This window comes from Aspergillus alliaceus (assembly GCF_009176365.1).
Source record: "Aspergillus alliaceus strain CBS 536.65 unplaced genomic scaffold BDW43scaffold_99, whole genome shotgun sequence".
NCBI classification, from domain to species: Eukaryota; Fungi; Ascomycota; class Eurotiomycetes; order Eurotiales; family Aspergillaceae; genus Aspergillus; species Aspergillus alliaceus.
The window spans coordinates 24,880-43,390 of NW_022474782.1; the positions used below are offsets into that span (position 1 = coordinate 24,880).

The 18,511-nt window shown below is 49.4% G+C and overlaps 6 protein-coding genes across 6 annotated transcripts; 3 read left to right on the top strand and 3 right to left on the bottom strand.

The window, feature by feature from the left end:
- Positions 1-203: 203 nt before the first annotated feature.
- BDW43DRAFT_304856 (glycoside hydrolase superfamily) lies at positions 204-1,199 on the top strand (the record flags this gene model as incomplete). The annotated part of the gene is made up of 3 exons (XM_032045686.1): positions 204-284; positions 393-1,044; positions 1,192-1,199. The coding sequence occupies 3 exons, from the start codon at positions 204-206 to the stop codon at positions 1,197-1,199; spliced, it is 741 nt and encodes a 246-aa protein (XP_031893959.1).
- A 28-nt stretch (positions 1,200-1,227) lies between these two features.
- BDW43DRAFT_317122 (uncharacterized protein) lies at positions 1,228-1,979 on the bottom strand (the record flags this gene model as incomplete). The annotated part of the gene is made up of 3 exons (XM_032048463.1): positions 1,228-1,692; positions 1,762-1,785; positions 1,845-1,979. The coding sequence occupies 3 exons, from the start codon at positions 1,977-1,979 to the stop codon at positions 1,228-1,230; spliced, it is 624 nt and encodes a 207-aa protein (XP_031893960.1).
- Positions 1,980-2,139: 160 nt separating this feature from the next.
- On the bottom strand, positions 2,140-4,458 carry BDW43DRAFT_257380 (putative MFS nicotinic acid transporter Tna1). The gene is made up of 7 exons (XM_032039887.1): positions 3,841-4,458; positions 3,667-3,782; positions 3,331-3,606; positions 3,012-3,279; positions 2,673-2,963; positions 2,510-2,623; positions 2,140-2,441 (listed from the first exon to the last, which is right to left on the bottom strand). Exons 1-7 carry the CDS (start codon positions 4,130-4,132, stop codon positions 2,218-2,220), a joined length of 1,581 nt encoding a protein of 526 aa, XP_031893961.1. The 5' UTR covers positions 4,133-4,458; the 3' UTR covers positions 2,140-2,217.
- A 3,944-nt stretch (positions 4,459-8,402) lies between these two features.
- On the top strand, positions 8,403-10,465 carry BDW43DRAFT_257419 (inorganic phosphate transporter). Its single transcript, XM_032039889.1, has 2 exons — positions 8,403-9,979; positions 10,041-10,465. Exons 1-2 carry the CDS (start codon positions 8,617-8,619, stop codon positions 10,325-10,327), a joined length of 1,650 nt encoding a protein of 549 aa, XP_031893962.1. The 5' UTR covers positions 8,403-8,616; the 3' UTR covers positions 10,328-10,465.
- A 1,358-nt stretch (positions 10,466-11,823) lies between these two features.
- On the top strand, positions 11,824-13,457 carry BDW43DRAFT_304859 (major facilitator superfamily domain-containing protein; the record flags this gene model as incomplete). The annotated part of the gene is made up of 3 exons (XM_032045687.1): positions 11,824-12,566; positions 12,622-12,855; positions 12,917-13,457. The coding sequence occupies 3 exons, from the start codon at positions 11,824-11,826 to the stop codon at positions 13,455-13,457; spliced, it is 1,518 nt and encodes a 505-aa protein (XP_031893963.1).
- Positions 13,458-16,997: 3,540 nt separating this feature from the next.
- On the bottom strand, positions 16,998-17,834 carry BDW43DRAFT_304860 (uncharacterized protein; the record flags this gene model as incomplete). The annotated part of the gene is made up of 3 exons (XM_032045688.1): positions 16,998-17,406; positions 17,493-17,644; positions 17,712-17,834. The coding sequence occupies 3 exons, from the start codon at positions 17,832-17,834 to the stop codon at positions 16,998-17,000; spliced, it is 684 nt and encodes a 227-aa protein (XP_031893964.1).
- Positions 17,835-18,511: the final 677 nt, after the last annotated feature.

Here is an 18,511-nt window from a genome sequence, read left to right on the forward strand (position 1 = left end):
TACTCATCCTTCTTCTACAGCGATATTCCGCGCTAGCAACCACAAATTACCATCGGCCTTTACACAACATACACATAATGGCAGATAATACAATCAGCAATCCACAGAGCCAGGACGCGGTACGCAGTACCCGCAAGGACACCCCGACCCCCGGAACAAAACCATCCTTCATCCCACGAAAAGTAGTAATCTACTATCAAACCATGACCGTCTCCCTCAGAGACCTCGCCGTCGCCTATCTCGTCCAAAAATGGCTCCAAATGGAGGTCATCACTCACCTTATCGTCGGCTGTTTCCACCTAGGCAGAGAGGGCTACATGCACCTCAACGACCACACTCCAGACCACGAGACCTTCAAAGTACTATGGCAAGACGTCCAGGTGCTTCAGCAGCGAGGACTCAAAGTGATGGCCATGCTCGGCGGAGCATGTCCGGGTAGTTTCTCGTGCCTGGACGATGACGACCACTTCCAAGAGTGCTACAAGACCCTGTATGACATGATAGTCAAGTACGGCTTCGACGGGATCGATCTCGACGTCGAAGAACCGATGTCGCAAGATGGAATTGGCCGACTGATCGATCGACTTCGGGCGGACTTTGGGCCGGAGTTCATCATCACGCTGGCGCCCGTTGCGACGGCTTTGCAGGGCCAGGCCCATTTGTCCGGGTTCAGTTACCTTGAGCTTGAACGTGGGCGTGCTGACAAGATTAATTGGTACAATACACAGTTTTATAATGGGTGGGGGAGTATTGAGACTACCGAGGACTATGAGAAAATCATGGAGATGGGGTGGGAACCGTCTCGTGTCATTCCAACTTTGTTGACCCATTCGAGCAACGGAACTGGGGGTTACGTACAGTTTGACAGGCTGAAGGTGATATTGACGGAGCTGCGGCTCACATATGTTCGATTTGGAGGTGTGGCCGGGTGGGAATATTTCAATTCGGATCCTAGTGGACAAGATGCCCCGTATCACTGGAGCGTGCTCGTTGGAAGGGCACTTGGGTTGATTCCGGATATTACTGAGGGCCCATTCCGGAGTGGTCTATTCTCTCGCGATTTCTACAGAGAAATATGCTCGTTTTCGGGCTGTATTGCGTAGGGTCTGACTGAGCAACATTCGTACCAGCGAATACCTTCGTTTAAATGTATATTTACAAGACTATAGCAGTGAACAATATATATACAAGGCCGTTAGGCCGGCAGCTTCTTCATCTCCTGTAGCCCTATGTCATGCGGGTCATCAGGGTATTCAGCAGACGATTTAGAATGCACAGCCTAGGCCAGCTTGACTGCACTCCACGAAGCTCGTCTCGACCGCTGTGCCGAGTCTGACTTCCGAATTGTACTCCTGCTGAAAGCAGTCTTGGTTCCACGCGCAGCACCCCCCGACTGGGTTGGCCCGATCCCAGTACGCGTGTAGCGGTTTGCATGATCCGAAGATGACTACCATGAAGGCGATACTGTTGCCGACGACGGAGTATATCCTGACCCACGTGGAGATCATGAAGACGCGCGATATTGACCGGAAGCCTTTTCGGCGGTAGAACAGGAGGACTGAGATTTGGACGAGCCCCGGACCCGATCACATAGAGCATCTCCATTAAGAGGGCGATCTTGCGTTGCGCTAGTAGGTCAAGGGGGGAGGGGGTTGTCCCATGTATGCAGGTTTGCGCCGTATACTTCTGAGGCTAGGTTGGTTAGGTCCTGGTTCTTATGTGGACTTTGGTTTGTGGAACGGGCTCACTCAAGATAAATACAATGGCTAGTCCGATGACGGGAATCTATGAATCTATATAGTTAGTGTTTAGGTGGTGATATTCCTATTATCAATGCAACATACTATAGACAGCGCAGTAAACAGATCATCCCAGTCAGCTCGTCGTCGAATAAGACATCCCGCCCAAAGTCTGACAACCGACAGTGAGTAGCGCAATACCACCGAAGAATCCAGCCAAGATAATGCTCGCCAGTCCATGTTATTGGGGATCCGTTCTACTCGGCGCGGCCCACGACGCCATTACTTCAGGCGGCGTACGCCCCCCGGGCATCGTGGTCAATGTGAGAGGAAATCGTCAAGCCTGAGCTATTCTTCACGGACTTATTTTAGCTTATTGCCAAGCTTCTTTACATGTCCGTGAAAACTCATTATAGCATATATATCCACTGATATAAATACACCGAACAAGTACAGAATGTTTCTAAAAATACCTTTTTCAAAGCATATATCTGAACATTGGCGACCGATCGCCCATCTTCTCCATCTCAACCTCATCATACGCCGAAACGTCCATCCGATCTCGTTTCTTGTTGACCATCTGATACGACAAACGCAGAATCACCACAGCGATCATACCCACGACACAGAAACCCAGTTCTAGAGCATGACCTAATATGTAGTTTGGGGCGTCCTGGGCGCGGTAGAAGTTGGATGCCATGGCTAGACAGGTTAGTGTTCATCCTTGATTGTCTCCAAAGGAAATAGAGGGAGATATTGGTTAGACTTACCGCCGGCCAGATTACCTAGACCGATTTGAATGGCCATTCCCGAAGCACGCTTGTAGTCGCCAGCTAGGTTGGCACTGAGCCATGTGATGTTTCCTGGGAAGGCAGGATATATGCCTATCTCTGTTAGAGCGGTTATTATGAATTGGCAGAGGGGAATATATACCGACAACTGAGACAAATACACCAAAGTATACTACGCCCGGCACGCCTCTCCCAGTCGATGCAAGGACGATGATAAATCCGATGGCGATCAAACCCATAAAGAAGAGGATGAATGGTGATCGTTGTTTGCGACGATCCGATAGCCAGGCAGCAACGACGGCGACTACTGCTGCCGTGATGTAGATTGGCACCGTGAGCAATTGGGCGGTCGATGACGTATATCCCAGGTCCTTGATGATTGACGGAAGGAAGAATGAGATGCCGTACAGAGGACATGTGATGCCCCAGTATACTAACTTGAATTAATATTGGTAGGTAGACAGACGGAGGACGGACATACCGAACAAGGACACGTAAATCTGCCAGTCGAGTAAGGCGTCAATCACATATTGCATGCGAAACTCGCTGGATTCAGCGGCAGCGCCTCCTGTGCTTTGGGTGCGCAGCATGTGGATCACATACTTCCGCTCTTCGTCAGTTAAGAACTTGGCGGTTTCGGGGAAGTCATGGATGGCGAAGGGTGCGAAACAGGCTACGACTACGGTGAGGAGGCCTTCGAGGATGAAGATCCACCGCCAGCCTGCGTAGCCGCCAACCCCATCCATTTTCTATTGTATATATTAGTGAGGCTTTCCGGGTGGCAATGTAGATATACATACTGCAATAGCGTACGCTAAAACACCCGAGAACGCGCCGGCAATACTGGCCGCGCTGAAGAACATGGCTTGTCGGTACTGAGCCCGGTGTCGTGGGTACCAAAGTGTAATATAGTAGGCAGCACCGGGATAGAGACCAGCCTCTAAGAAGTAGACATTGTTAGTTTTTGCAGCTCTAGGATCCCATAAATAGCTCATGGCGATGTCCTCACCAGCAACGCCAAGAAAGATACGCGCTGTTAACAACCCTGCATAGTTTTGAACAATGCCCATCAAGGTCTATTAAGTGAACTGTTAGTGGATTTAGAGTGATCATCATGCACTTCGAAGAGGATATACCATCACGATTCCCCAAGCGACCATGAGGAATGGTAACCACCTTGATGGCTTTAACTTTTTCAATACCAGATTACTGGGTAGCTCAAACGCGCAGTAAGTGAAGAAAAACACCGTCACTGCAAGATACATTGTGAGTTACACTTCCCGCAATTCATGGATAGAGATAACACCTACAACACCAACTATATTGGGGTCCCGTCATATGAAGATCATCCAAAAGTCCCTCAATCTTTGCGTTTCCAATATTGCCTCGGTCCAAAAATGCGAGGAGATATAATATTGCCAGCATTGGAATGATGCGAAGATCCATCTTGCGGAGGACCTGATTCTCCATCTCGGGGCTGTATGACGGGAACGGCGATTCTTGAGCCCGCTTTTCATCGACGGCTTCGACCGAACTGTTGGCTACATATTCAAGCTCTATGCTCGATGGCTTCTCGGGATCGTGCTCGGTTCCGTCGTACATGTTGAAAGATACTGTTAAGATCGGAGCACAGAACTCTTGCAGCTTAAAATGGCGGACTCATCGTGCGCAAATACGCAAGGGGCGCGGGGAGTTTATAATCAGATCTTGACCGATAGCCCAGCCGCCACCTCGGAACGTGGGGTTAAGCCCCTCGCGCAGCCAAGCCTGTCCTTCTTATCGTCCAATTGGAAATCCTCCTGGGCGAGCAGGAATCTCGAGATGTGTCATTGTCATCATTGTACTCGGGACCCTGTGACCACTGCGGAGTTAAGAAACTGGCGATCGGCCTCATCATTCTTTGATGGGGTTGAGAAAGTGCCAGATTTAAGAGGGTTAGGAATGCCCCAGTTATAACCCCAAGTTGCCCCGGATTGCGGCATTGGCCAATCGCGTCGTGCGGGGTACCCCGGCTACGTGGAGAGAGACTTGCGTCTAGACTCTCTTTGGTGTCGCCATGTCGGCACTACCGCGGGGGTCTGGATCCAAAGACCGAGACGGAGTTAGCCCATCGTGCTGGGAACGAAATCGGTTGGTCAGTAGCCAACCCCGTTGACGCGCTTTTCCTTGGCATTTGTTGACTTACGAGGCCTCATTGTGGCGTCTCTGCGTTAAAACAATGGAACTTGATAAGGATAGATATACCGCGCAGAGGTGTCTCTTTGTTCAATCCCTTGGAGAAATTGTGAAGTCTTGTCCGAACTGAGGAGAGTAGATAGCCATAATGGGTATCCGTTCCACCTGATGGGCTGTTTCTCATCTTCCATGTCTGACTCCGAGGATCCACATTGTAATCCATCAAGTCCCCATTGGGGCTGATAAGGGATCTCCAACACAAGCGTCACATTTTTGGGCTGTCCAGTATTCTTTAGATGCCTCTAGGTAGGCTAACCCGGGCGCGCTGACTCTTCAACACCCTAGAGCTTTCAGATTACGTCTGCTCTCCCATGTCGCCATAACCCTATTCAATGTCAAGTATTGCGGGCCCTTAAAGTTACGACTGGAATAATTAATGTATCCATTGGTCAGGTTTGCTTTCCCCTCCTGATGAAGAAGCGAAGATTAGCCGGCATTGTTAGGCAGTGGGTAGGCAAATTTTGGTAGCAAATATCGCACGTAGTGGAATGGAGGAACTTGTACTTTACCTTCGAATATAAGAAGCCGGCAAGTGTATCAGAACTAATACACCTGAGGCAAATCCAACGACCGAACCAGGCCTCATCAGTTATCAGCTGATAGGGTTCTCTCGGCTTAAGCCCAATAACCTGACGGCGATCTATGGGAGAATTGTCCCATGCATCAGATGGGCTTGTTCACCAGTCTGTGGATATACACCAGGGGCTTACAAAGTTGCACACTTTTCTACAGTAACGACGCTCCAGGCCGCATCAGGAAATCCTTGTGCAGATACGCTGAATTACATCCCTGGGATTAGTTTTAGTCACCGAACCAAAGACACTGGTATCCCTCAATTTTGGCGTGATTAAGCGACGGCAAAAGTGACTCGCTACGTTGCATCCGACAGCAAAAGAAGATTTGCCGTGGAGGAGCTGTCGTTTCCCTAAAGGCTCGATGCCTTGTTCAGGGTATTAAGGATGTCGGTCGATAGGTGGACAAGACCGGATGGTTATTGGATCAGGGTTTGGTGCAGACAATGCCTACCAAGCGCCCGCGATTAGCGCAAACATAATAGACAAGCTCCGACCTATCATGTTGTTCAGCCATGCTTCGGCGGTCCGTGGATGCATTTCGCATAAACAGTGCGATGCTGTCTGCATCTTTCGAGCTGTCAAGTCAACTATGTATCAGTCGTCATCTAGCGCCAGACCTCTCGACGGTAGAATGCATGGCGTGGGTAAACTGCGACTCACATACGAAGAAAGCCCTTCGATTAGCTCTCCAATGCCCAGGTGATCTTCCATGATTTGCTAGTGCGCAATTGCTTTGGGTCTTAACTCTGGTGGCTCTCTTTGTTACGCGGTATGAATAATAACATTCTTCATGTGATAGCTTGTCTCTATCTTCCTAAGCCCTGATACCAGCTGAACAGTTAGCGAATAAACGCGATGATAGACAGCCAGGAAGACCAATGACATAGGAATGATCAATATCTTGCGTGTGGACGGCAGGCCAACCTTTGCACACGTGATTCCGTCTCAGCAATTATACATCGTAGTCGCTCGCAACCCACAGGCGGAGAAGGTTGTGTCACTTTCATCATTTACAGCGGCATTGAAGTTCATAGTAACTGACGCATCCGCAGGAACTGCTTTCCTATTGTTAGGGGCCATGACTGGCCGGATCTGGCCCAGTCCATCGAGAGTTCTTTCGCGAGGGTGTTAACGAGAGCCCGGGGGGGGGGGGGGGGGGGGGGGGGGGGGGGGGGAGGGGGGAGGGGTGGCAGCATAGTCTGAGCCTGGGGTGCACGACAGGGGTCGCTGCAAGGCTGAAGGTGCAGAGATTTCGCGTTAGGCGAGCATCAGGAAGAACTGTCGTTGGTCTATCGCCTGCCGCGGCCAAGGGACGTCAAGGCTACTGTGGCAAGGTGGTGGAAGAACACAGCAGGGCAACGGGAAGGATCAGGATCAGGTCTCATCCCGTATGCAACGATCCTCCAGTGGCTCGGGGCCTGACGAATAAGGTGGTCAGCTTAGCGATCTCGCGAGAGACACTACTGCGAGTCCTGTGGCAAATCAGTTCCTGAATGTACCAGTTCCTGTGAAGGGCGAACCCGGAGCGGACACACTGGAAGGATTCAGCAGCGGACGCGATGGTGGACACGGCGGACAAAGGGTGTGGACACCTTTGCAGCAAGCTAGAAAGATGATGTACAGGGTAGGTGGAACTGGTTGTGCGTGGCAAGATCCATCCATTTTCTCCATTGGATGTGCAAAATATGTTCATGAAACAGGGGGCACGTGCTCACAGGATGACTTGATAGAAATTCCATTCCAAACATCAGCGACCTTTCTCGTGAGCACGTGGGGTGGGTTGAACTCCAGTGGTATGACCTGACAGGTATCTTAAAATAATTTAAGCTAAACATTTATTAACCATTCTTTGTGGTTAAAAGAGAATAATATCCTGTTCATAGTAGCCTTATAAATTTCTATAAATCTGACGCCATCACTACCCATATTGCTGGTATCCAGTATATATTATCCCCAGGGGTACTTTGTACAGTTTAATGTAGATCTATTAGTATTATATTGTTAGTTAAATACAGCGTATTCTACTCTCAGATCTAGAAGTGTGACATTCCATGTTCGATCCGGTATAATTCCGGAAGCGTGCAAAGTAGGTGAATGTAGTACCGCCGAGCCCTGCAACCAATGGCACTGGAAGGCTTAAATAAATCACGCATGGGAGGGAGACTTGGCAACACAGCGCATGGACCAAGCGGGGACTCCGTCCTGAGCTCGTGGGAGCTGCGCCCCCACTGATTGGCTGAGTGACGGTCTGATGCCAAGCCCCGTCCCCGGAAGAGCCATATCAGCAAAACGACCACCCAGCATATAAAGATGTCTCGATGCCTCTGCCAAGGGCGCCAAGTACGCCGGTGGTTGCTGAAGCTCTGGTTGATGTCAAGCCACGGGCGTAATTGAAGTGTGTGACAATGGCTACGAATCAGATACCGGGAGCGAGGAACGTGTCCGGGAGAAGACCGCAGTCGAGATGCAATGCTACCGTCATGCGGTGGAAAAGGAGAGCTCGTATTGCAGGGCGGACGCTCCAAAAAAATGTCACAGAAGGATGCATATCCTTCGGGGGAGGGCAATCTCTCTAGGGTGTAGGTCCGAGGGCTATAGGGCGCCGAGGAAAAAAGAAAGGAAATGGACTAATGTTCGTGGAATACCTAGTCCATGTTATCTTTTTTATTTCGTTTCTTTTCTTTTCCATTTTGTCAGATTGATATTGATCTCTATGGAATTGAAAAAGGTTACGTCGAGGGCTAGGTGCCCACGTGCATCATCCGGTTGCTTTCTAGAAGTTGAATCCGGTTTCTCCTTCTGTTCCTCCACCCCATCGTATCTGAAACTTTCCACCGTCAGGGCTTGACCATACAGCTAAGTGAACTAGTGCCTCGAGGTTGCCACAGGGTCAATATCGTCCCACTTTTCATATACAACGTTGGTCTGAGGTAGAACGACATAAAACCTTGCCCTGTCTCTCTTTCCCATCTCCCCCCTTCTTCTTCTTTCTCTTCTTCTCTACGCACATCCCTCAATCTTCTCTCATCGGACGAACACCAGTTCATCCCCCCCCCTCCCTTCTCCGTCAAGATGGTCGCGCTCGACGAGTACACCTACGTGTTTGCCATCGGCACCATCTTTGCCCTTCTGGATGCCTACAACAACGGTGCAAGTAAGTGTTTCACCTCGGTCCATGTGGGGTGGTGGGAATCACACTAACCATTCACCTTAGACGATGTCGCAAACTCCTGGGCCACCAGTGTGTCGTCGCGTTCCATCTCCTACCGTCAAGCCATGATCTTTGGCACCATCTTCGAGTTCCTCGGTGCCGTCTGCGTCGGTGCCCGTACCGCTGATACCATCAAGAATGGAATTATCCCCGTCTCAGCCTTCCGTGGTGACGCGAGTGTCCAGTTACTTGCCTTCGCCTGTGCCCTAGCCGCCGCATCCTCCTGGGTTATGTGGTGCACCCGACACTCCACTCACGTCTCATCCACCTACTCTCTTGTGTCTGCCGTGGCCGGTGTTGGTGTTGCGACGGCGGGCGCGTCCAAGGTCCAGTGGGGTTGGAACAATGGCAAGGGTCTTGGAGCTATCTTTGCCGGCTTGGGAATGGCTCCGATCATCTCTGGTGCGTTCGGGGCAATCATCTTCATGTTGATCAAGGTCGTTGTGCACATGAGGAAGAACCCTGTTCCATGGGCCGTCTATACCTCCCCCTTCTGGTTCCTGATCGCCGCGACGATCTGTACTTTGTCGATTGTGTACAAGGGGTCCCCCAGTTTGGGTCTGAACAAGAAGCCGGGCTGGTATATTGCGGCCGTCACGCTGGGATGCGGCGGTGGTGTCGCCATCCTGTCCGCCCTCTTCTTCGTTCCTTTTGTGTATTCCCGTGTCATCCGCAAGGACCAGGATGTGAAGTGGTGGATGTTCATAATGGGCCCCATGCTTCTCAACCGTGCATCCCCAAATGTCGGAGAACAGGCGAAGATTCCCGATTACGCTGTCGTCCAGGAAGACCATGATGACAGTGCATCCGTTCCCTCGACGGCTGGCTCCACAACCGGAGAGCTCTCCAAAGACCACACCCAGACCAAGGAGAAGGCACTAGTCGTGGCGGAGACTAAGGCCACATACAAAGAGCTCGTAGCGCAGGGAGAGGCTAGATTCCATGCCAGACTCATGAAGAAGCGTGGTCCTCTCGGATGGGCGATGCGCACTCTGCGGGACAACCCAATGGGCGCTGGTGAAATATACGAATGGCGCAACATCTTCATCCTTCTGAAGCGAATCCCTGCCATGATTACGGTTGCTCTTCTCTACGGTATGAATTATGACATCCACGCCGCCCAGTCTGGTGTTCACGGTACCCCGGAAGGTGACCGCATGAACCGGGTATACTCCCATGCCGAGAAATATCCCAATGAAGTGGAACATACCTACTCGTTTGTGCAGATTCTCACCGCCTGTACGGCCTCTTTCGCTCACGGTGCCAATGACATCGGAAATTCCGTGGGACCCTGGGCTGTGATGTACTCCGCCTGGACGACTGGCGATGCTGGTAAATCCAAGGCTCCCGTCCCCGTGTGGCAACTCGCTGTACTCGCCCTGACTATCTCCGCCGGCCTGATCACCTACGGCTACAACATTATGAAGGGTAAGTGATGTCTGTTAGAAGCGATTCTTCGATCATCTGCTAACGAGTCTGTCGTACATAGTGATGGGAAACAAGATCACCTACCATTCGCCGAGTCGTGGTTGCTCCATGGAGATGGGCGCTGCTCTCACTGTCCTCATCTTCTCCCAATACTCCCTTCCCGTGTCGACATCCATGTGTATCACTGGCGCTACGGTCGGCGTCGGTCTCTGCAATGGCACCTACAAAGCCGTGAACTGGCAGCGAGTCTTCCTCCTTTTCATTGGGTGGGTCGCTACCATTCCTATTGCCGGCACCCTGGGTGGAGTCCTGATGGGCTTGTTTTTGAACGCTCCTCACTGGTCTTAGAGAAAGGCCAGTTTTTGTTTTAAGTAATGCGCCCGATATGGCTCACCTCTTTGCATATATTAATTCCCCTTTCCGCTTCACAATGTAACTACGGCATGCGATGGCATAGACCACCAGATTCAGTTTACTCTTCATGAAAATTAATCAGTCTATCTGCAATGCAGATCCAGTACAGGATTACGTTGAGCTTCTAATTTCGTTTGTATAATTGTCGTCTGGGTGGTTAAACGAACTTTAAGGTTCTCGGGAGACCTTATGATTCACATCTGCCAAGTTCAACGTCACCCTGGTAGTACACAGTAGGGAAACGTGAACACTACTTATCACCATGTAACGGGACACATGGGTTGACTGGTGATACACACCAACTTTGCCCGAGCTGATAAACGCCCACTGCAGTTTGTCTAAAAGCTTTATCTCCCGCGCACAGTAGAAAAGTATGGTTGTGACAGTGCTAGGCAGATGGCACACGCTAAGGTTGCTCTTCATTCTTAGACATACCTGTCTTACACATTCACCCAACAATATCCTAAATCCAGCTTCTCAAAGACTAAAAGGAGCCCTCAATATGAACGTGTGCAATGTATAACATACCCACAATGACTGTGTGATTCCGAGCAGATCCCTAGGCCAATTAGTTAGCCTAAGTATACCATTAACAAACCTACAGTCGTCTCTTCTAACTCTCTAAGGACGTCGAACGCCACGAATTTATATTCCAGGGATTGCTATGACTACAATGTGTAGCACCTCGAATCGGAGGGCCACCAGATGATGTCGTTGGTCTTCACCGGCCATCAATACTTCGTCCGACATCACGGTGGTTTGAACGATATATTCGATGACTGTGGCTGCAGCGGAAATGCAAGCCATCGGGTGCGCTTATCCCCCCGTCGCTAGGCTTGAACGAGCATCAGTTCTTCTCGTCTACGAATCTCTCGTTGGTAGTAACCCACGATCCAAGGGGATAATTATAGGCACTGTTTGTTCCATAGGGTCTAGCCGAGATCAAGACCATACCAATCTCGTGTGTGCGCAGATTAGCCGCCGAACGGAACGGGTATTCAGGGTAATCAGTCATACTCGAGCTCTTTCGTGACCATGGCTAGCAATCTCATCATCAGAAGGATTACTCGGAAGTTCCTCACCCTAGTTGCGCCAAGATATTTTGTCTGCGATATAGACAGTCTTGGCGAGTCTGGCAGTCTACATTGTACACCTGGTGACTAATATATCGACAATAGGATAGGCCGCCTACTCAATCCGGCTAGGGTTCCGATGAGTCAACCCCGGATCTAATCAGATAATAAGGCTTTTGGTCGTGGGGAACTGGATCCCATTAAGTAATTTGGTTGCTAAAAAACCCTCTCGTCTCCATTTTTTTTTCCTAACCGGCCCAAAATTTTCCGAATTTATCTGCCCACGATGTGCCTGCCCAATTCATGCGCCCCGGCTCTTTTCCTCAAAGACCAACCCTTCGGAGCGCGGGAGCCATCATGACTGCGACAACCATGACTACAGAGACCGCCAGTATTAACACGCCATCGTCAGCCAGTAGCCATTCCATCAAGAAGTCGAATTGGCAGCAGGTCGTGGTGATAATTCAACTCGTCGGCGTCACTCTCACGGCCAGCGTGATCAATGGCTTGGTGACCATCGCTCTGCCGACTATCACCAAGGATCTCCAGTTGCCATCATCTTTAGCCTTCTGGCCCTCATCAGTGAGTAGTCTCGCTACGGCCTCGACCCTTCTCCTAGCGGGGTCTATTGCCGATACCGTTGGTCCACGATGGGTTGAACTAGTGGGATCTTTCGCGAGCGGAGGGTTGATGATCGGCCAAGGTTTGGCTCAGAATGGAGAAGGGCTGGTGGTAATGAGAGCCCTCCAGGGTGTTGGTCTTGCGTTCCATCTGGCTTCGTCTGTTTCGATCATTACGCAACTTCTGCCCCAAGGCAGAGGCCGTAACCTGGCTTTCTCGTGCCTCGGACTTAGCCAGCCCCTTGGCTTTTCTCTCGGACTCGTCATAGGCGGTGTTTTAGTAGACACCATTGGTTGGCGAGCGGGCTGGTACATTGCCGGGGGTATAACGGTCGCTCTTGCGATGCTTGGCGTGTGGATTTTACCCAAGAGCGAGGCTCATCAAACTGAGAATATCCTTCACAATGTCCGGACAAAGATCGACTGGGTCGGCGCCGGCCTGGCGTCTGCATTCATGGCGTTGCTGTGCTATCTATTGGCGTAAGTAATAGACCCATGGGGATTGAACTGTTTCCAGTATTGACTCAAATGCTAGTATTCTGAGCGCGGATCCGTCTCACATCAAATCCGTCGAAAGCATTGTGATCTTGTGCCTGGCTGCCGTTGCCCTCCCGTTGTTCATTTACTCCGCACATTACCGCGTGAAGAGGAATAAAACAGCCCTGATCCCCAATTCACTCTGGAAAAACACGTCATTCTCGAGTGTTTGTGCCACTGTAGCTCTGTCAAATGCAGTGCTAAATTCCATGGAACTGTTCGCGAGTTTATTGTAAGTGTCCTAGTTCATGACCCCTCCATGTCTCCACCCTCATCCACTAATCATCCCGCAGTTTCCAAGAGGTGCAATACCTATCGGCTCTCCAAGCATCGATTCGGATTCTCCCAAGCCTTATTGTTGGCGCACTCCTCAACCTTGTGATCGGACTATTCGTCCACAGAATGCGCGCCGTCTGGATCGTAACCGTCACCTCACTCCTCTGCGCCGGATCCCCCCTTTTAATGGCCGTCATCCAACCCTCCTGGCCATACTGGGGTAATGCCTTTTTCGCCCAGATTCTGCAACCCGTTAGTTTCGACGCGCTGTTCACCGTAGGACTGATCGTCATCACCGATGTCTTTCCAAATGATACTCAAGCCTTGGCGGGGGCGGTATTCAATACTTCCGCACAATTCGGAAGTGCGCTGGGTCTCGCTGTGCTGCAGGTGATTTCGACTGTGGTCACGGATAAATCCGGCGGACAAGAAAAGCACGCTTTAATGGATGGGTACCGGGCGAGTTTCTGGACCATGTTTGGGTCTATGATTCTTTGTACGATAGTTGGGTTCTTGGGGTTGAGGAAGGCGGGGAGAGTTGGTCTCAAGCAAGACTAAATTGGTCAAGGCAAGGAGTGTACCTTGTTAGGTGGTGCAAGTAGAAGGTATGGGTATATGCGGTATTTGCGAATGGAACGTCGATGTCTGCATCCACTTGTATGTCGCTTTTGGCTTGCCTTGATCTCTCGGAACTTGGCTGAATCAATGAGCGAACGGTGAAAGACTGTCCATCTCCAGATCACTCTTCCATGCTTTGGACGACGTACCTTGTCGTCCCATCAGGGCGAAGATATTCATAGCCCAGATAATTGCCTCGGATAGCCACGGTTTTCATGATATCAATAACATTATGTACATATAAGCAAGCAACAGTTGATGTTACAATTAACCTTGTATTCAGCCCATCACAATCCCTCTCTAGTATTCCTGGAATAATGACTGTTGCTACTGCACTGCTGGCTCCACTGGATGCCCCTCCGCCAAGATTCGTATGTCTAGTAACCCTCGGATAGTACCCAAGAGAGCTTCAGCCGAGATCGGAAGCTGCTCTATGAGTACGGCCCACATTGGACATCAAGGCATTTACGAAAAACACCTGAAGTTAAACCGTTTGGGAATCTCGGACTTCCTCCCATTTGCCTTATATTTATACCAAGGAGTTCTTTGAAGGTCCTAAAGGGTACGATGCTACCGAGAGGACGCCGACGGCGAGCGTTTTGGTTTAGTCATGGCTGTAGTTGCTCAAACAAAGTTTCTTAGTACTTACTATGGGGCAAGACTTTTCGAAAATGCGGTCATAAAAGCTCTGCATATCTTCTCCATACTTAGGCTACCGTTATATAACCCAAAGGATGGAACGTACATAGCGTGGTATATGCAAATCGTAAGCCAAAAGATGAGGCAATCGTTTTCTGCAGCTTAGGGGTCAACTAACGAGGGCAACCCCAGAGCTCTAATTCTATTGTAAGTGTCACTGCTTTTATAGGGCTTGAAGGATCAAGTTGATTTCTAACTGATGTACAGCAAGTGACGAAAATTGAACACTAGAGTGGAATGGGGAAGGCGAGGAATAGCTTCGATTATCAAGGGCCTACCTATATAATTTAATGGGGTAGACCAGGGCCTAGAAACACTCGACAGGCATAAGGCGAAAGGTTCAGGTTGCATGAGCTATCAAGTGCTAATTAGGAGAATGTCCTCGGACACAAGGACACCGCACAGATAAACACCTTTTAAACGGCGTAAATTCCAAGCTTGTCATTGGCTCCAAGCATTCCTATGCGAAGAACTAATGACAAGCTTGGCAGTTGCTCGGTCTGTCTGCTCGCGTAGATTAAGGTGAGATATAAAACAACCTCACGGCGGCCTTTGCCGTATAAACGGATACACTTACCTGTATCGGCCGCCCAGCATACTCTAAGACTCCGGGTCGAGTATTTTGCTCGACTAGAGAACCAAATAGACAAGCTAGCCAGCCATTCAAGACAATAACCTGACAAATTCTAGGGATCTCGCAAGGTCCGCCCAAGGAATTAACGATTTGAAGCACGTGGCCTGTATTATCTGCTTGAATGGGTTCATCTGATAGTGGTTTAGACGCACGATTGTGGGCAGGCATTATCTAGCCTTGCTCGGCCTATGGGGAAAGAATAATGGGTATTAATATACAGCGCCAAGCCAAGTAGTGGAATCGACCAATAAGCGGAACTTCTTGTATTGATGTGATGTGCTTACATGCGAGTCATGTTGCTTAGCGTAACCTACGACGCTAACTAGTTAGAAGGTGATGTAACCTTCTCTGAGTCACAAAATAATCTGATTTCCGTGTTCCTGGTCTGAGCACCGAGTAAAGGCTCCATTCAACCTGCCCACCATGGATTTTCAGCCCATAGACTTTGACCCCCTGGGGTTTCATCCCAGCGAGCGTCCATCTAGGGGCGATCTCTTCGAATAGGAGCGATGGGATCAAGGTTATGAAGCGGAAGGTATATGCTGTGTTATTTGCGGCGTCCCAAGCTTTGTAAGCTCTTCTTCAGCACTCCTAAAACGATAACCCAGTTATAATTATGAAGGTGGTGGTAGAGGAAGTGCGAAATAAGAACCTTGAGAGGTACCAATAGTTTGTACCGCTTGCCATCCAAGCTGAAAATTACCACTATGAAGAAGATTGGGATATTCTGAGCCTACCAAATCATGACCTACCACTGGAAGTACTCGGGATAGATGGTGGGTTACTCCTTGAACTCTCTTTCTAATACGAAGTCTATAATCTGCTGGAGAGATTGCTGATTCGTTATAGAGATTGAGATCCACAGTGTGCATTACGGGGAGCGTTTGTTAAGAACAGAACCTAGAAGATACATACACCATTCTTCAAAACTAGTACACGATCTATATATGGAGTACCCGTATGTAACGGTGCATTCGGAATGCTTAGACATGATGCGACATCTAGTAGAGTATCGCCAGGCTTTTTCGAATGCTGGAGTAATTGTGACAGGTCTAAAGCGTCCCAACCCCCTCAGCAAGTTCTATGAAGTATTTTGAACAGCGAGTGACTCGGGTGAGTTGGGGTTATTATCCCTTGGGACTCAAAGGCTCGCATTTTCCACTTCGTGTGGTTGAACCACACTATTATTACTTTCGCGATACTGCCCTTTATCACCATGCTGCGTGTGCTTTTGGAAAACGAAAGGCCTACGAATGCTCTATATATTCCCTATTTTAGTTTCTTCCTATCGCTAACAATCACCCACTTTAGGAATACGAAATGGCACCATCTCCCATTCCAGGGCTCATTGGAGAGATCTTCACATCTACAGCCTCTTCCACAACCCTTACAAGGACAAACTGGATTATTCCCTGCACTAACAACACTACCCACCGAGCTTCAAGGCATGATCTACAATAATCTACACCCTTTCGTCAATCTTGAGCTGACACCCAACCGTTCATTACCGCCAGGACTGTGGCGTGACATGCTTTTCAATCGGCAGATTTTACCCTGGCTTTAGGATTTAGATATCTCCGTCATACAGAGCCACCCTCCAACATCCGATACGGACGACGTTTTGACCTATGAGGCAGAAGGTGTTTGGGATTGGGAGCTCCCTGTTCGCACCCTCGCACAAGTGGAAGTGCTTGAACCGGGGAACCCTTTACAACATGTCCCACTCCGCCTACGGAATCGACGGCGGATATGTAGATTACTAGAAGAGGCCGAATATGAAGATATTAAACCGTGGATCGATATTTATGTTTATAAGTGATGATAGTTAGGCGCGAAACGTGCTTTAGCATGGATAGGTGGGAGGCAATGGTTACACCTTGTTATTGACAACGTTTAATTTGATATGTTCTAGCAAGCCTATTCACATCCAACTATATGCTTACGCTATCGTAAATACATGTTCATAATGCTAGAGCCTGCTAAATCTTTTAGTACTGTGGCACAATTGAATGGTGGTTTTGGGACTTTTGTTATATCACCTGCACTGTATCTCACGTTAAAAGCGCTACCAACGGTTCTACCCCTTCCACCTTCACTTATGGGGCCTTCTCCTAAGACATAGCCTTTCGTTCACCCATCGTTGGCCCTCAAGCCAAGCCAATAACAGCCATAGCGGCCGCACCACCCCCAATAGCCCACTTTATATTTCCCGTAGCCTTTGCCAAACCTGCGTTTGTACTCTGGCTGGTGCTGGTTGACGAGGACGCCCAAGCCTGGCTCTCTTTTTTCGCCTTTTCATCAAGTAGACCGGCAGCGCTAGCAGCTGAGGCCTTCACCGACGACCCAGTCGCCGTGGCGATAACACCAGTGGGGGAGGCCTTTACGGTGGCAGGCGTAGTAGCCGCTTCCCTGCCGGTGATAACCAAAGCTTGGTAAAAGTCATCAGCTGGGCCGACAGTGACCCCGCTCTCCACCTCCGTCGAAGATCCGTAGTCTATTGAGAGTAGGTAAGATAGTGATGTGGACGCGCTGATGGCGCACTCTTCCGCCATTGTACTATAAAAGGTAAGAAGAAGCGACAAAACAATCTATTGGTGTAAATGTCTCCTTGATAACACTTGCCGGAGACCAGGAAAACTCACAACTCAGGGTAATCGAATACCGCACGGAAGGTAGATGGGCCATGGGTCACAGTAAACCCAGTGGCCGAGCCCTCACACTCGCCAATGACGTAAAACTCCCGGTTCTTGGGTCTGACATCGCAGTTAATCACATACGTAGTCAGGGGACCATTCTAGATAATTTCGTTGCTGATATTAGTCGGGTTAGATACTATCCTGCGCAATTGATAGCCCACTTACAGTTTCTATAACTCGTCCGACCAGGGATATCCCTTGAAATTCCGGCAGGAAGAGAGTGACGGTTTCGTTAGCCAGGGCGGCGGCCATGAGAAGCGTGAAGGATAGGAACTTGCGGGCAAACATCGTGAGCATATATTCTTTGAGATTAATATCCGGAACAGTGTGGCGAAGGACGACTATAAGCGGAAAGATGGATGTACACGTCTTGGTGTTGGCGGACTGCAAAACAGACCACCTCAGGGGATGTGGAAGAAGCGAAATCAAGGACTCAGACTAGGGGTTAGAATTGAGACGCTTTAAAGTAAAGCAAGACTTTCCCCGGAGCGAAGTGCAAAATGACCGGCTTTGTCTTGCCACCTTTCCCGTGAGTGGTGATTGGTTCTATTGACTAATATCCACAACGAGGCGAATACTATAATGTATTACTAGTCCTCTGGTTAGATGGAAAACTGCATTAAGGGAGTATTTCATCCGCTATGATTGGCCAAAGCATATAAACTAATAACTATCTCCTAAAGAGGTCCTGCATAGACTAATAGTACTATTTTAGTTCTTAGGGCTAGCTTCAATTTGGGGGCCATGGCATTTCTTAGCGGAACACACTCCGTTATGTTGAAATAGGGGATTCTCAATACTCTGTAACTAATAGATGGCAATCCGTACATTGAGTGGTATGTTTAGATATATTTCGTCTTGTCTCTGGAAAAGTTTGTGGTGCGAATTATATGGTTTGTTAAGGGTCAGATAAAGTGGGACCCTACTCCAGCCAGCGATCCTAGACAACTCCGGAACAATATACT